The 17318-nt window shown below is 56.9% G+C and overlaps 2 protein-coding genes across 2 annotated transcripts; one reads left to right on the forward strand and one right to left on the reverse strand.

Moving 5' to 3' along the window:
* Positions 1-1456: 1456 nt before the first annotated feature.
* On the reverse strand, positions 1457-6606 carry NCLIV_052040 (hypothetical protein; the record flags this gene model as incomplete). Its single annotated transcript, XM_003884757.1, has 10 exons — positions 1457-1559; positions 1997-2078; positions 2378-2434; positions 2973-3055; positions 3419-3487; positions 3766-3917; positions 4522-4639; positions 5066-5398; positions 5960-6077; positions 6435-6606. The coding sequence occupies 10 exons, from the start codon at positions 6604-6606 to the stop codon at positions 1457-1459; spliced, it is 1287 nt and encodes a 428-aa protein (XP_003884806.1).
* A 1510-nt stretch (positions 6607-8116) lies between these two features.
* Positions 8117-16561, forward strand: NCLIV_052050 (putative helicase associated domain-containing protein; the record flags this gene model as incomplete). Its single annotated transcript, XM_003884758.1, has 7 exons — positions 8117-11915; positions 12480-12653; positions 13149-14059; positions 14664-15005; positions 15520-15662; positions 15949-16060; positions 16469-16561. 7 exons carry the CDS (start codon positions 8117-8119, stop codon positions 16559-16561), a joined length of 5574 nt encoding a protein of 1857 aa, XP_003884807.1.
* Positions 16562-17318: the final 757 nt, after the last annotated feature.

Genomic DNA, 17318 nt, shown 5'->3' on the forward strand with positions numbered 1-17318 from the left:
TTCCTGCACTGGAAGAGACGGGGAGGCAAGAAGGCCGGAGAGAAACAGAGCGGGGACAAAACAGAGGAAACAGAAACGAGGGGCGAGCAGGAGAGAGGACGGAATGGACTGGCAGCAAGCGGGAGAGAAGAGCGGTCGGGGGAAGAAGGGAGACGTGCACGGGACGAACGCAGATTCTGCGAGTCTTGGAGAGAGTTCCTTCTCCCTGTGCGTGAAATCAGACCCCAGAAGATCAGCGCTCGTGTGCTGTACGTGAATCTGGGTCTTTTCCGTGGGCCGTCCTCCGTGTTTTTTGTGGCTCTGCGCACTTCGCGGTGACTGCCTCGATTGTCCGTTTTCCCCGGCGTGGAGGCATTTCAAACCTGCGCATGCATCAAGAGGTAAATTGAGACGTGCGTGCTTTGCGTGGACAGTGGGATGTGCCGACCGGCGTGGTGTGCTGGCTGTGTCACGCTCTCGCCTTTTCAATATTTTTTCGGGACGACACCGACAAACAGCTCAAGTTGCGGTTGCAAACAAGTTCTTCTCCCGTCGGGCTGACTCTCGAGCGACCGCATTCCTCTCTCTGCTCACGCTCTCTTGGCCGTGGCGGCTAAATGTCACTGCATGCACTCAAAACGGCGAAGCATGCGGGGTGCATGGAGCCCCGAGTCCTCTGTCCGTTTCGGTCCTCATCTATCTCGAAGGAAAGATGTATATACATATATATATATATGAATATAAATATTATGTATATATATATATATACAGGTGGGGGAAAATATGTGGTGCCTGCAATTCTCTCCGAGTCGATGAAGACTCAGCCGTTGCGGTAGACCTGCGGAGTCGATGGGGACTCATTCCTTCTGCTGTAGCACGCAAATCGAATTCTCATAGAACATTCTCTGGAACTGTCTTCATTGCAAGCAGGGTGGGCGTCTCGCACATTTCAGACCCGCAAACAGAAAACCAGTTTTTGAGATGCGAACCTGAAGAGCCAGCGCGACTTCTGCCCACGCTTCCACTCCTCCCTCCACTCATATAACCCCAGGCATGCACATACATACGGTAAATATATATGTAAATGAGGATGTATCCACATATATAAATATATATCGATATGTATAAGACATCCACAGCATATATATATATATATATATCTGTATATATCGACCCCATGTACATGCATACATATGTATCCATATATTTTGTAAGCATATGAGAGCCTGGTTGCAGTATATTTACTTGTTCGCCTGTCCCCAGAGATTTCCCTGACAACCCGGCTGAGAATTCCAGGAGACTCTTGCGTGGCTGTTTTGGCTCGGTCTGGCTATCTTCGCTGGAAAGTTGCAGCACGGGGCCTGCTCGCCTCTTTGCATGCCTTTTGCGGCCTGCGTCGTCTCTGCTTTCCCATCTCCGAGAGGACGCGGGGCGGTAAGGAAACGGAGGGGAGGCGCGCGCGGAAGCGAGCAAAGTGTTAAAACACAACTTTGTCATTCGGATCGATCCAGTTCATAACCTTCAGCTTGGCTGTGTTGTGGACGGTCAAGTCCACGTCGACACGCTTGGGCACGGGGTCTCTGAGAACAAAGACGGAGAAGTTTTTCATCTTTTTTCTGTTTGATCAGTCGACTTCTCACGGTCCCAGCGAGCCTCTGTCTCCACGCCGCTGCTTCTTGATTTCTTCCCCGCCACACACGCGTTGTGTTCCGCTGTTTTTCAAACCAAAACTGTGCCTTGGTGACTTTTCGTCGCGACCGTTCCCCCCCCCCCCCCCCCCCCTCCCCCCCAATTTCTTCGCTTCTCGCTCTCGCGATTGCCAGCGTTGTGTGACGCGCCTCTCTGCGCTTCTTTGTCCTTCGCCTGTCCGACTTCAAGGCGCCTCTTCTCTTTTTGAGTGTCTCGTCTTTCTGCCCCGTGCGACGTCCCCGCTCTGCATAGGGGGTTTCGCGCTTCCTTCTGACAAAAGGCTGTGGTTTCGCGCTGGCCAGTTCGCCTTCGCTCTCAAACGTCTCACCTTTTCGCAGGGAGGGGAAACGCCGACATCATCTCCACCTCGATGTTCTGACGCTGGATCCAGTCTTGAGTGCTTCGGAAGCCTAGAGAGCGATACAGACGCGGAAGAGGAGACAGCTGATAGGGCGCGGAGACAAACACAAGGCCAGGGCGAGAAGGCCGAAAGAACGAGACGGGCGAAGAGAGGGAGAAACTGAACACGAGGAGGACGAGGAGAGATCGGAGCGGCAGATTGGAGACTCGTGTGAGGGGCGAATGAGACACATGAGCGGGCTAAAGGGACTGAAGACGCGGAGAGGTGAAGGCGGAAGAGTGACAAGGAGGGAAAGACGGAGAAGACAAGACTTTCGAGAGAGGGAGGAGAACGAATGAAAAGGAGTACCTCGGAATTCGTGTTCTTCCTGCTCATCCAGATCCTCGTCCCCCAGCTGGTCGTAGCCTGCGCGGCAGAAGGAACGGGGCCGACACAGGAAAGCAAAAAACACGAACGGGACATTTTAGAAGAACCCAAAGCTGCCAAAAACATCTACAGCGCCACACGTCGAAAAACAAAGCGAATGACGCCAGACTGATGACCCACAAGAAGAGAACACGCGAAGAAGAGGAAGAGACACAAGGGAGAAGAACGAGAGGAGGAAGAACAAGAGGAGGAAGAGACGAAGAAACCGGCAAAGGGAGGCGGCAGAGAGGAAGAAAAACACAGCCAGAACACGAGGGCGAAGGACGCGAAAAAGAGGAGAACAAAGCCCCGAGGGACCAGACAAGGCCTCGTAGTTGACAGGGAACGACAGGGAAACAAGATGAATGAGAAGCCACAGCAAACAGATTCCGTCATAGACAAGACCGCCCTGCGTGGCTTCGTCTCCACCCTTTCCCTTGTTTCTCGGGTGCCTGAAATGCGAACGTGAAGTCGGAAAGCTGGCAAATGAAGACGCGTCCACCTTCACCCTTTCTTGAAATGTTCGAGGGCTGCTTACCAAGCTTAAGACTGAAGAGAGCCTCCTTCGTGCGCAGCACTGCCTTCTCGCGCGACACTCTGCGCGTGTAAGGCGTCGCCAGTCTGCAAGTTACAAGCGAAAACAAAACATTACTCGCCTCAACAAGGTACGGAGAAAATTCGGAAAACACGCACACGTCGATTCGTCTATGTCCTATATCATCGGCCTATTTCTCTAGGTCTTTCTCTACACAGATTCCTATATGCAAAGCACCACTCGATATATATGTATATATATGTGTATATATATATATATAGCTATCTGTCACAGTATATATATATATATGCCGACGTATCTCTCTCTGTATATAGGTGGATAGAGGCATGTGCGAGTGTGTAGCTGAGATCTGCGCGAATTCTCTGGAACGGCAAGATCAAGAACAGAAACGTCTTGCTCCACGCGTCGTCCGTTTTCGTCGGCCTTACTCGGTGCGTCGGAGGAACTCGGCGACGGAAAATTCACGGCAAATCAACTCGACTGTCCTTTCCTTTAATCTGGGAACGCGATCAGACGCACGGCACCGCTATTCCGATACACGCCGACGCATGCAGTGCTCAGGGGTACATACATCCGCGTGAATCGCCAAATCAGCCCCGGTCCCCCCTCGTCTCCCAGGCTGCTGCGCGGGCAGCGTTGAGTGCCCGCGGGTTTCTCTCTGGACGCGTGAAGATCGCCGAAACGGCGTGATGCATGCGCCGCCGCACACAAGTGAGAAACGTTCCAGAGCGTTTCGGCGAAGCACCTGAGAGACGCGCGCACTCGCTGGGCTCACCCGTAACGTTCGCCTAATTTCCTAGTGGAGAATCGCGCAGGATCCATGGAGTGGAGGAAGTAAATGTACTCTCGCAGCAGCGGATCAACGCGCCGGTGCGCGGGAAGCTTGATGGGAAAGACGCGCGGGAGGAGGCGGTCGAGACCACGATCCTGGCCGAACGAGACGGGAGAGAAGGGAAAGACGAATCAGAGACGGCCCGAGAGGCGCGGCCCAAAGTGCGACAGAACGAGGACTGACATCGGAAGCGAAACAAAAGAGGAGAGAAAACGAGCGCGACCTCCTGGAGGACCCAGAAGGACGGGGAGACGCTACGCGAAATTAACAGAAAGGAGGCACGCGAGAAAGGGAGGAACACAGAAAGGGTATAGACACGGAACTCGCCGTATCACAAGAACGACACGCAAACGAAACGATTCCTGGAAATGCGAAACCGATCCCACAGGAGCCGAATCGAAGCCGACCGACGTCAAAAACGCGTCAAGAAACCCAGCGAAAGGAGAGTCAGAGACGCGACATCCTAAAGAACAGCCCCCAGCTAAAAATTTGTGTCTCTCCTGGCACTTTGGAGCAGCAACGCCTTCGCAGCTTGCTCTCGCGGTATCTCTCGAAAACGATCTCTGACTTCGCCTCCTCCGTGTGGGATCCAGTGAGGGCCGAGACTATCCGGCCTCTGTCCCAGCACTGTTCCTACCCTGAGTGCACCCCCCCCCTCCCCCGCAGCGGAGGCTTCGACCCGAGCTTCGCAGCTCTTACTTTCCAGTAGCGAAAATTCTCAGCAGTGTTTAACACAGGGAAACGGTTCTGGGAGAAGTCGACGTATTGGTCGCCAGTTTGCGTGCGCCGGTTGAGTTGCCCGAGATTCTTCGGAACCCTGGAAAGACACAGTTTGGGAAAGAAACGCTTCTTTCGCAGATTCCTAGACGGGCGCGTTTGCGCAAATACAGAACCTCGCTCCCGTTCCGCTCACGCTCTCTGTTCTTCCCCTCTGTCTCCTTCCCTGTTCCGCTCTGCCGATGCCGGGATCGAGTTGGCCCTCCTGGCCCTAGCACGATCCTTCTTTCGGTCTCTCTCTCGTTGACTTGTCTTTCGCCTGTCGGCCTCGCGCATTCTCTCTGTCCCCCGTGCCGCCCTCGCGCGTCCTCTCCGTTTGACTCCCCTTTGTGTCGCCTTCCTCCCCAGTTTTGCGCGCCTCACCACCAAAACGCTCTCTCTCCCGCTATCGTTTGTCTCTCCCTGTCTGTCTTTCGCTCTATCTCTCTTTCTCTCTTCCTCTCTCTCCCCGCTGCGGCTCTCGTACGATCGCGCGACGGAGATGGGATCGATGATTCGGAACTTGTAAGGGACGGTGTAGCCCGCCAGGTGGCGCCCGCGGTTCTGGTCAACGACGCGTCCGAGCGCAAACCAGTTGAGTTTCGCTTCCTTCTCCCGCCGCTCCTCGGAAGGCGCCTCTGAAGAGTCGTAAAGCTCCGCGAGATGTCGCATGCCGTGACCTGCGAAAACGGTCCTCCAGCTCTCGCCCCCCGGCGGCCTCCGCGGGAATCTCCAAACCCGTCTGCATGAAAGCACGCGAGGCGGAGACAGAACGGGAATAACACCCGAGAGGATACGCGCAGAAGACGCGCTCAGCAGACTAGCGCAGAAGACAAGCGCAGAATACTAGCGCACAAGACAAGCGCAGAATCCTAGCGCAGAAGACAAGCACAGGAGACAAGCTAAGACGATGAGCAGAGAAGAAGCGATTAGACGGCTGACGGGCGCCTTGCGAATAAGAGAGAACAAGCGAGAAGATAGAGGTAGACAGAGCGCCACAGGAGGCGACTTGTGGTGAGAAGACAGAGCGAAGAAAACAGCAGAGGCAAAGAGAGAATGGGCGCACACACACAGAGATACAGTGAGGGCGAAACGCACGGTGAGGAGGACTGGACTGACGGAGTGTAGAGACACCGCCTTGCGCGTGCTACTCAACGAAAACGAAAGAGGCAGAGTAGGCAAACGCGCGAGGGACGCAGTCTTATCGCGTTCACGTCCACGGTGGCTGCTGGTGTTGCACTCCACAATTTGTTCGGAGGACGCGAGAGCCTCCGTCCTACTCCGAGGGCGTCTCGCTTTTGCCCTCTGCATGCACTGGCGTGGAGCAGAGAGAGGCGGATGCGCACGGGCGGTCCCAGCTTTTCTTTCACTCGCGGCTCACCTGTCTTCTCCTCTAGAATTCGCCCGAAAAGGCAAGTCGCCGTCCTCCACGAGGCTCCCCGCCCCCGGCGAGCCTCGCCTCGTCTTCCTCCCTCGCGAAGGCATGTCTTCAGGCGCGTCTGTAGAAGAGAACGAAGAGAAGGCGCGAGAAGGAGAGAACGGAGGAGACGAACGACGAGAAGAAAGAGAAAAAGGAGAGGAAAGAGAAGAATGCCGCTGCATTGCGCGGGATATTGGGGAGGAAGGCGGCAGGGGAGTTGGACAGAGCGCAGTCGGTGGGGAAGGTGGTCGAGGAAGGACAGAGGAGCGCGAAAAAGAGCAACGAGACGAAGGCGACGCGGAAAAGGAAGGAAAAGCGGAGCGGGGAGGAAGAGAAGTAGAGGATCTGGGAAAGGAAGAAGAGACGGAGTAGCACTCTGTGCGGCCGGCAGCCAAGAAAGACATTCCCGGTAGCTCTCCGATATCCTCCTGTGTACCTCTGGACAAATCCGCAGTTTTCCCGTGGGCGTCGTACGCCAAGGAGGGAGAGCGATCTTCCATCGCCGAGCGCGCTTTAGCGGAAGACAAGACAAGAACGGGGACGCGCCTCGCCTGTGTAGACACCGCAGCGCCGAGCACCCTCTCCGGAAGCAGCTGGAGGAGCGTCATGTCGTGCAAGAGAAAGAAGAGAAGAGACAGAAAAACGAGACCGGAGGAAGAAAAGAGGTTAAGAGAAGACGCAGAGATGTGGATAAGATAAGACGCAGAAAAACAGAGGAGGGGCGGGTATAGAGGTTAACGCCGCGGCGAGAGGAAGCGGGAGGAGCGAAGATGAAAAACCAGTAGAAAGAGTGAGAAAACGAGAGACTGCAGAGCGCTTTTTCTCGGCTTTTAACAAGGCACATCGAGGGAAAACAAACTTCTGGAGACGCCGGACTTTGTCCACACAACTACGCTGTTCAGCACAGAGTGGGAGACAAAGAGCGGAAGGAAGGACGAGCACGGTCCGAGGGACAGGACTCTTCTTTCCAGGGAAGCAAAGTGGGGCACACTTCTTTTTCTTCATTCCCGTTTTCGCAGATCGGGCTCTGCGCAAATCCCCTTCTCTGGGAAAGGGAAAACCGGTGTGTGTTTCTCCGCTGTTTCCCCGTTGCGTGAAAAGGGGAAGGAGACAGGAAACACGGAGGGAGAAAGACAACAAACATTGACGAGGCTCAAGGGAAGCTATCAGACGGCAAGAGTGAGGTGGGAATGGAGAGCCTTTCGCGTTCACCATGTCTTTTCTTCGCTGCATGCACATGCTTCGCCAAGATGCGAGTCAACTACTTCGCGCGAGCTCGTTTTCTCCGAAGTTTCTGGATTTCTTCTGACTCTTCGGTGCCTCTTTCCTTCCTTCATTTTTTTCCTCTGTGGAGAAGTTTCGCAGTCTCTTTCTCCTCGCTTCGACGCCTTTGTGGACAAAAATCAACGTCGAGGAAGGCGGCACACACTCAACCGTTTTTTGCTTCCTTAATTTCCAGCGGACTCTTCTCTTCCTCGTGTCCTTTTCTTGTCCCGGCTCTCGGCTTTCCTTGTTCTCTTTCTGCATCTGATTCATCTGTTTCTGTCCCCTCTACGTTTCCGCTCTTCTCCACTTCTTGCCGTGCCTGCGTGCTCGCCACCCGGTATCGTCTCCCGCCCTCGCCTGCCGCTGCTCTGTCTCTGTCTCTCTTCCTCACTGTCGCCTTGTCTCCGTTGTTCAGTATCTTCCTTCCTCTTCGTGCCGCCCTCCCTCCCAATACCTCCATCTCTCCCTGTTTGTACGTTTTGTCGCCGTACTTCGCTTCACGTCTCGTTTTCTGCATCGCCATCTCAAAAACTCCCTCCTCGACCTTTACTTCGGTCTATCTCTGTATCTCTCTCTCTGTGTCTTTTTCTTTCTCGCCTCCCCTCTCGCTTCTCCCTCCCCTCTTGCTCTTTTCTCTGCGTAGTTGCCGCGCGAGCGTTTTTCCTGTGCATGCCTGCGACAAGCGAATCTCGCTCTTCTCCCCCGCGCCCTACTCTATCAGGCACACACCAGTATGTCTCTCGTCGCGGTCCTCATCCCCTTCTCCGTTCTCTTCCTCTCTTCCTCTCCAACCTCTCTGCGTCGAGCGCATGTGCCTTCGGCTCTCGTCTGAAGGCGCAGACCGCAAACAATATGGCCGCGTCGCGTTCGCGCCCTGGGGAAACGGGGTCTGCCTTTTCCAGCGAATTTCCCTTTTCACGTCTCTCGGGGCGATTTCTGCCTCCATCGGCTCTCCTCGAGAACCTCGCTTTGCCCCTCCTCTTCGCTGTCTATACACACCAGACGGTCGTTCTCCCCGGCGCAGGCGCGGGGGCGAGTGGCAGCCGCAGTTTCGTCTTTCTTCCCTGGCTTCTCCTCGAAGCGAACTTCGGGGCCGCGCGTGTGCCCGCACCCCTGCCGCAGGCTTTCTCCTGCGCAGTCTGTGCGGATCGAGCAGAGAAACGGAAAAAGGAAGAGCAAAGAAAACCGACCGGCGCACAGACAGGAGCCGCGCGGAGCAGCTCAGGCCGAGGCGGCTGGAGAGCTGCGAATGAAGGAGACCGCCGACGAGGCGGCTCGGGGGGCGACCAAAGGGAAGAGAGGCGCCGGCAGGATGGACCCACGCGAGAGGAGGAAACGCGTGGAAAAGATGGACGGTCCTTTGCTGCGACAGTGGCCATTCGCGCAGCCCGAGAAGCCGCAAACAGCGTAGAAAGACGCCTCGGATTCGACTCCCATCGAGACGCTGTTCGACGCCGTGGCGATGCCTTAAAGGCATCCGTGCGAGCTGCCTTGCAACGACGAAATCCCTCCTTGCCTCTCTCGCCTTCATCTTCCGTGCCCCAGTCTTCTTCCCCCGTTACTTCCTCTGCTTCCTCATCTGCCTCGTCTTCTGCTACTTCCTCTTCTTCCCCTTCCTCTTCCCCTTCCTCTTCCCCTTCGGTTACTTCCTCCTTTTCTACCTCTCCTGCATCTGCGTCTTCCTCTTTGTATCCGTTTCCGTTTTTGTCTCTGTCTTCCGCGGTCTCTCCGACTTCTTTTCCGCGCCATGTGGCTCTGCCGCGGGTCGATGCCTCGCCGCAGCGGATCCTCGTCGCCCTGGAGAGTCGCGCGACCGCGGTCGCGGCGGCGCAGGAGCTCGCGCGGTTGCGAGGGGTCGCTTTGGGGACCGAAGTCGGCCTGGCAGTTCGCTTCGCCTTCTGCTCGGGCGAGGCCACGCGCCTGCTGTTCACAACGCATGCGAAGCTGCTGCGCCATCTCTTGCGAGACCCGCTTCTCCTCGGCTGCAGCATCCTCCTCGTCGACGTTCCGCTAGTCCGGTCCTCGGCGCTGGACGTGCTCCTCGGTCTGCTGACGAAAATCGCGAAGCGCAATCCTTTTCTTCGACTCCTCCTCCTCCTCCCGGACCACGCGGCAAACCCGGACACCGTCCAGCTTCTCCAGGCCGGCTTCGACGCGCGAGAGACAATCGGCCTGTGGCGGAGACACTCGCGAGGCGCCGCGCAGGTAGCCGACGCAGCGCCCGAACTGGTCAACACGGAAAGGGAGGAAGCAAACGAGGGGGACACAGACGAAGAGAAAGAGAAGGAAGGCGAGAGTTGTGTGGATTCCCCACAATGCCTTCGAGGCCAGGACGCCGTTGCGGCACGGTGGAAGTACGCTGGTGGGGCGCCGCCCTCGAATGTCTCCTCGGAGCCGCGAAAAAGACGCTGGGACGTACGTGCCGATGGCTCGTGCGTCTTTGATACACTCGAGCTTCAACGCCTTCACCAGCTGGCGTACGGAAACAGTGTTCGTGTCGAATTCGTTGCTCAACCGACTTCGACGCCTCTCCCTACTTCTTCTGTCTCCGCTTCTTCTCTATCAGCTCCTCTCTCTTCTGCGGTCGCTGCGCTTCCGGCTTCGCTGTCTTCGTCTGACTCTTCTTCCGCCACTGTTTCCTCTTCTTCCGCCACTGTTTTGGGGGTTCCTTCTTCTGTTGCTGAGGCGTCTCCAGCGAGCTGCGGAAATACCGCGGAGGCGAGGGAGAGAAGCGGCTCGGGGGCCGCGGAGAGAGGAGAGAGAAAGAGGAGGCGAAAGATTGGAGAAGATGTGGACGGCGAGAGAGAAAGCAACGCAGGGAAAACGGAAGGGATGCAAAGAAGGAGAGACGACGAGGAAGGCGAGCGGCACAGAGATGAGGCGAACCATGGGGGAGCCGGAGAGATGGAGAGAGGCGCGAGCAGAAAGGGTAAAGTCGGCGACGTGGACTTGCCGCGGAAGCAGGAAGACCGAGCGAGGGGACGAAGCGAAGAGGAAGGCTCGAGAGGAACCCATGCCGAGGCGCAAACGCGAACGGAAAGTGTCGAGACACTTTCGGTTTCCGAAACGTCCGACGACGAGGAACCTGTACTTTCTTCTCAGAGCAGCGACAGCCTGCCGCGAGACGCAGAGAGCGTGGAGGATTCCGACTCCTCGCTTTCCTCCGGCGACACGGAGAAAGCCGAGAGGAAGGTGAAGAGGGATAAGAAGGTGAAGAGGGAGAAGAAGGTGAAGAGGGAGAAGAAGGTGAAGAGGCAGAAGAAGGGGAGGAAAAAGAAACGCAAAAGAGCGAGGGAGGCGAGACGAAAAGCGTGGATTTCTTCGGGCGCTTCGTTCCCCAGGGAAGCCCTCACGCTGTCGAGCAGCGACGATGACGACCGAGGGGCGACGTCTGTCTCCGAAGACGACTGCGTCTTACTTGACCCTTCTGCGTTTCTCCCCAGTGGCCGCCTGCGCTGTCCCCGACCCCCTGTACCTCTTGCGCTCCTCCCACCCGTGTCTTCTTCTACTTCCTCTTCCTCCGGTTCGTCCTCCTCGTCTGTTTCTTTCTCTTCGACTTCGTTCTCTGCTTCGCCGGAAGCACCGCCGGGTCCCGCAGACGACGCGGCCGCAGCGTTGCCCGCTGCGGTCGAGCATGCGACGGCTCTGCAGCACGGAGAGGACGCGCAGCCGGCGAGTCGCCGAGCCAGCAAGAAGGGCAAGCGAACGGTGGCGAGGCGACGAGCCGTGAAGATGCAGCAGCGGCGCCTCCGGGCCCTCGAGGGACAGCTCCGAGCTGGCGAGGCCTGCGTGATTTTGGCGGACCCTCGCGCGTGGAGACACTTGCGCGAGGAGTCCGTGAGCCTGGAGGCGAGGCACCCGGAGGACGCGCAGGGTGACTCGGATCTCGACAAATCTCAGGAGACAGAACGCGTGTGGGGAGGGAGCGAGACACAGGATCAAGAAGATACAGAGCGGAGACGCGTGATTGAATTCACGACCGCAGGGCTGCATCGCCGGTCCGTCTCCGACAACGCCAGCGCGTGCAGTGAAGGACACGAAACGCACGACGGTTCCGACGAAGACAAAACACCTTCTCATGCGGCAGCCGGCATCCACAGCACAGCTTCGTTGAACGAGGAAAAGCGCCATTCTTCTGTGGGGCCAACCTCGTCTTCCTCGCCGTCTTCCTCGTCGTCTTCCTTGTCGTCTTCCTCGTCGTCTTCCTTGTCGTCTTCCTCGTCGTCTTCCTCGTCGTCTTCCTCGTCGTCTTCCTCGTCGTCTTCCTCTTCGTCTTCCTCTTCGTCTTCCTCGTCGTCTTCCTCGTCGTCTTCCTTGTCGTCTTCCTCGCCGTCGTCCTCGCCGTCTTCCTCGCCGTCTTCCTCTTCGTCTTCCTCGTCTTCTGCCGTGTGTTCGCTCCCTCATTCCTCTCCTGGTTCTCTTGCAGCTGCTGAGGCTCGCGCTTCTGCGGCTTCTGTGTCGGGACTCGAGGCGAAAGGGCATCGAGGCCAGGGCTCTCGGAAACTTGGGTCTCTTGTTTTTCCGAGCTGCACGCATGCGAGGCGGTGGCTGATGCCCTGCGTGCTCTCCCTCGAAGAGCCGCTCTTCCCAGTCAGCATTCACTACCTGCGCAGAAGCCGCGGGAACCTCCTCGACGCCATGGTGCATGCAGGTGTGTTTTCGGCCCTTGTCTCGATCCGCCGCTTCATCCGGCCTTCCGCCCGCTCGCTGCTCTCCCTTCGCGATTCCCTCTCTGTGTGTCTCACCAGCGTGCACGCGCCTGGATGCATTTGCATACGCCTCTGCCGACGTGTGTCTCGTACATCTATCTGTATATATGCCTAGACTCACATTTACTACATTGCATCGATGCAACTATCAAGAAATACCCATATACGCATATATATATATATATATATATAAATGTGTTGATGTGTTGTAGGGAGAAAAGTTGAATGTTGTTACAGCCACACAGATATCTGTGTGAAGTGGGGATTCTGCCTCTACATCCTTTTGTCTCTGCGCTGGGGGGGTTGGATCTATTCTCTGCGTTCCTCTGTGGTGCGCCTTCGGTCCTCGTTCCTTGTCCTCTCTCTCCGCCCTCGCCTCTTGGTTCTTCGCTGCCGCGACTCCCGCACGTCTTCATTCAGCCTTTCCACACGCTGCAGTCAGGGACGGTGTCCTGTGACCGTGCATGTCTTCGCTTTCTTTGGTTTTTTCGCGCCTTATTTTGCAGTTCTGGCCCTGCACCACAAAGAAGGAAACAGTGTGACGGGGGATTTCCTTCTCTTTCTTCCGTCGAGCGCCGAGGTGGTCGTGATGCAGAAGAGCCTGCAAGAAGCGGCTGAAAAGCTCCTCTCTTGCGACGGGACCGCGGTCGGCATCGACATTGTTCGACTCGCCGATTCAGGTGAGACGCCAACTGCGACTGTTTGTCAGAGTCTCGACTCGTAGATATGCATGCGTATGTGTAGTCCGACACCCCCGTATCGACAACTATGTGTAAGGATACATCTGTCTGTGTTCATCAATGTTAGACTTTTTTAGGTGAGGAAGTGTGTTGATTTATTCGTTCATGACGTAATAGACACTGTATTCATCTGTATGCAGCTTTACACCTCAGTCAGGGCAATGTATCCATCCAAGCACATATACATACATACACATATATATATGCATGCTTGATTAGGGAGATATATTGTTGGATCTACGGTCGTTTGTCACGCACAGGATGATTCGACTGCTTGGTCGTCTGTCCCGTTTCGCCTTTTGTCTCTTCCTCACTGTTTTGTCTCTCTCGCCGTTTGTTTCCTGCTTTGCCCCTCCTCTCTCGTCCCCGTGTCGTTTCGGTCTCTGCCTTTTCTCGTCGAGTTCCGAATGCATTTCCCGTTCCTGCTTCTTGCAGATCCTTGCCTCCCCGTCTTGCCGTCTTCGCTCGCGTCTTCTGCCTATTCTTCTCGCCGCGTGTTCTTAACCGCTTCACTTGTGCCGCCTCCCCTCCCGTCTGTGGCTGACGTGGCGCGCCTGAAAAATGCGGAAGACTTGAAGGACGCAGTCTTCCCTCAGATCACGACCGTCATTGACTGTATGTACACCCGGCGGTTCATGAGCCACCCCAGCCATCCTGACCTTTCCGTTTCTGCCGTCGTTCCTGTCGACAAAGGCTCGGCCCTCTTGCGCGCGAACGCCGCAGGCCATGTGCGGCCTGGGGGCGCGTGCTACCGCCTGCTTTCACGAGAACACCTGCAGGGGAAGGCGTCGCGCTCAGCAGACAGTCCAGAAGCGGGAGAGACAGGGGCCGTGCATGCATGCGGGAGGCGCGACAGCAGAGGAGGAGATGTGGGGACGACAAGAGACGTCGAGGACGAAATGCGAGACAAGCGGGACACGAGGCAGATGGACACGGTGGTTTTTGTGGAGAAGATGGAGACCCTGAGAGCGGAGCAGGAGGGCGAAAATGGGCTTCTTCCTCCGTTTCCCGTGCCCGATCTTCTTCTCCAGCCGCTGCTTCCGACACTTCTTCTTCTCTTCTCGTTCGGGCTCCAGTCGCTGTCGAATCTGCCTCTCCTCGCCCCGCCGCTGCCGGCCACAGTGCGACTCGCCCTCGCGCGCCTCCTGGCCTTGCAAGCAATCACTCGGGACGAAGACGTGGACGGCACGCAGAGCGAAGAGCGAGAAGACGGGAACGCGAGTCGCAAAGAACGAAGGAAAAAACCAAACATTGCGTGGAGACTCACGGAACCTCTCGGCAGAATGATGGGGGAAATCACCGTGCGGCCGCAGATCGTCCGGCTCCTTTACGTCAGCAGCAGCGCGGTGCGTCTTTTCCGAACTCGAACCATCAGGAAGAAAAGGGTTGCTTGACGCTCCTCAAAAGGCCTCTCAGAGCGCAAGATCGACTCGTTTCGGTTCACCGTATAAATATCTATATCTATATCTATATCTATCTATCTATCTATCTATCTATATATATATATATATATATATATATTTGTCTGTGGATGCGAGTATTGGTACTGCTCTGTCAGCGCATGCCCCATCGTCTGGGGATGTGCGTGGGGCGAGTTGTTGCCGCCTTGTGCGGACGCTTGTCCGTCCTGTATCTGTCTGTTTGTGCTGCATGGGCAGTCCGATTTTTCGTAGGAGTGTTTGCCCAGGCTTAGACTGCTCCCTTTCACATGGGTAGAGACATTGTGCAATCGAATGCAGGCGAGAATTCGCAGATACACTTTCGTCTTCCTTTCATGGTGTCCTGTGGCATCGACTGCACTCGTCGTGTTCCTCTCTTGTCGCTGTCCTGACGCTGCTGGGAGTGTCTTTTTTCCCCTCGTCGCTGCCGTTCGCCCGTTGCTCTCCCGTCCGCCGGATGCGAAGCCGGGTTTTCCAATGCTTTTTTCCGTCTTCACTTGTCTCTCCTCAGCCTCTGAGCTGCTCCGTCGAGTGCCTGATCATCGCCGCTCTTCTCTCGCTTCCCTCGCCCTTCCTGTCCCCCGCCGCCGTCGCCTCCCCCTCTGCTTCTTCTTCGTCCGCTTCTGCGGCGCTGCGCCGTGCGAAGCAGAGACTGCGTCTAGTGAAACAGATTCTCGGCGTTGTTGGTGGCGACCTTCTGACGCGCTACAACGCCTTCCAGCAGTGGCTTATCCACAGAGAAGAGCCGGGGACTTGGGCGGAGGACCACTGCCTCGACGAGAGCGTTCTCGCCAGAGTCCCCGACGTGATGGCATATTTGCGCAAGTGCATGCAGGCATTCAACCTGCCTTTGGTGAGGAACGCAAGCGCAGAGAACCCGAGAGACAGACAGACGGAGAACAGACAAACGGAAGGAAAAAACTCCGAAGGAAAACAGAAGGAAGGAAGGTGGAAAGAAGCGAGGCAGAGATACATGTTTTGAAGCGGCAGCGAGATGCCTTTGTGTTCTAACAAAGACGGGCGGCAGACGCAGCTGGTGCCGCTGTGTTGGGCCCCTGTGGTGATGCGAAAAGGGCGTCTCAGCAAAGTTTGCTTCCAGTTCCTCCTGGCTCTTGTAGCCGCCTCCCTTCGTGTGCTGCGCCTCTCTCTCCCCGTGCCCCGTCTGTCTCCGGCGTTTTTCCTCGCGCGCCATGTGCGGCGGCCCCGCCTGCGAGGGACGCCGATTGCTCTGTCCCCTTCCTCGACTTCTTTCGTGTCGTTTTTCAACCTCCCTGGCAGGCGCTCTGCCTTCCGCGCCGCGCGAGCATCCTCGCGTGCGGTCTTTGATCTTCTCCTTTCTCTGTCTGCGTGTCCCGCCACCTTCTCAGGTGAGCTGCGGCGGCGACGGCCTGCGCGTTCAGAAGGCGATCTGCGCCGCTTTCTTCCTGAACTGCGCCTTCCGAGAGAAAAGTGGATTTTACTCGCTCCTAACTCCAGCGAATGCTGCCGCGAAAGGGCTCCACGTGGCGAGGTACGCCGGCACACTCTCGAAAGAGTCTCTTGCGCGCTGTCGCGCTCTTCTCTCCTCTGCCTGCGCGCGGACATCTCCAGGTTCTCTCGCCCCGACTGCCCCGCCGTCCTCTCCGTCGCACAGACACACACACGTACACCTGCGGGAACGACGCAGAACCCTCGCTTCAGATTCAAATCCCCGCGCGCGCGCCACCACCAGCTGTGAGTGTGTTCTCCCTTTCGCCTGTTTCTCACGTGCATGCGTCTTTCTCGCTCGCTGCCTCGCGGCTTCTTTGTGATCGCAGCACGGCACGCGACGGCCGCGCCGACCTCCAGCGTCTCCCACCCCCGCGCCTGGCTCTCCACCCTTCCTCGGTCCTGGCGAACGCGCCGCCGCCGTGGCTGGTTTTCTCCTCGGTAAGGATTGAAACCGGCCCCGCGCCTTCGCGGTGTCCACGCGAAAGCAATCGGAGTTTTTCTGGCGATTTCTTTGCCTCCGAAACCCGCCCTCTCCGAGGGTGAACCTGCCTCTCCACGGTCCTGCCGCGCAGCTCAGGCGCCGCCAACGGGTTGCGTCGCTGCTTGCAGTTCGTTGCCACAAGATTTAGGAGTCCCGCCAGCACGCACAGGCTGGGTTTTATAAAAAACTGGAGCAGGCGTCTTCGTGCTCGTGCCCGATGGACAAACGGCTGCAGCGCGAGTTAGAGCCGTGGGGGTGAACCGTCTCAGGGGCGTGCATTGGGGGGGCGGGCGGGCGTTTCTCGTTTCGCGTGGGGTCTAAGGGGTGACGCTTCGCGGTCGAGTTTTCTGTGTGTTTTTTTGCAGGCGACGCGGAAGCGAAACGAAGACGGACACGCAGTATTTCTCATGCAAGATGTCACGGCCATCGAGCCGGAGTACGTTCGGGTCTCGCCCTGATTGTTCAACTTCAAAACGCCTCTCTTCGAACGTTGTTTTCTATCCCTATGCCCTTGAGGCTTCATGTGTCACCTTGATCTCCTCGTTCGGTCCCGGTGGGCGTTTGCCCCGAGAGGTTCGTGCCTTTTTGTGTGTATGTCCGTCGAGGTATTCCTTCTCAAGCCTAGGCACCCATCCAAGGACATATGCAGGTGTTACGATTCACATCTGGATATGAACGTTTAGAAACGTTTTAGGATGCACGTCGAGGCACGCCGGTGGCGTTCCGTGGATGCATGCATGTCTGGAGTTCTGTGTAAACGTGTAAATGTTACCTTCGCCTCTTTCTGCCGCCGTTCTCTACGCGGTCTGCTTTTTGGCTTCGTCGAACGGTTTGTGCACTGATCTTCGCGCGGTTCCTGTCCCCTCCGTGTGCGCTGCGCAGATGGCTCGTGGATGTCGCTGGGCACCACTTTTGTTCACTGCGGGAAGTATGAGGTGAAGACAAGGCCAACGCAGGGTCGCGGGAAAGGCTCGGGAGCAGCGAACGACGGGAAAGACAAGCGACGAAACTCCCCCGGCAAAAGGAGGCTCGGTGGTGCGTTCGGTTGTGGGCCGCATGCCGCGCACCTGGCCCCCGTCGGGGTCGGCTCCTGGCTGCCTCCCGTACATGTTGCAGATCCCAGGAACTGAGAACAGCCTCAGCAACGCACGGCGCGTCGCGTCGGGGGAAGCCGCGTGCTCTGCGTCAGCTCTGAACGCAGAAGGGAACTTTTTA

Source organism: Neospora caninum, chromosome X (assembly GCF_000208865.1).
Source record: "Neospora caninum Liverpool complete genome, chromosome X".
NCBI lineage: Eukaryota > Apicomplexa > Conoidasida > Eucoccidiorida > Sarcocystidae > Neospora > Neospora caninum.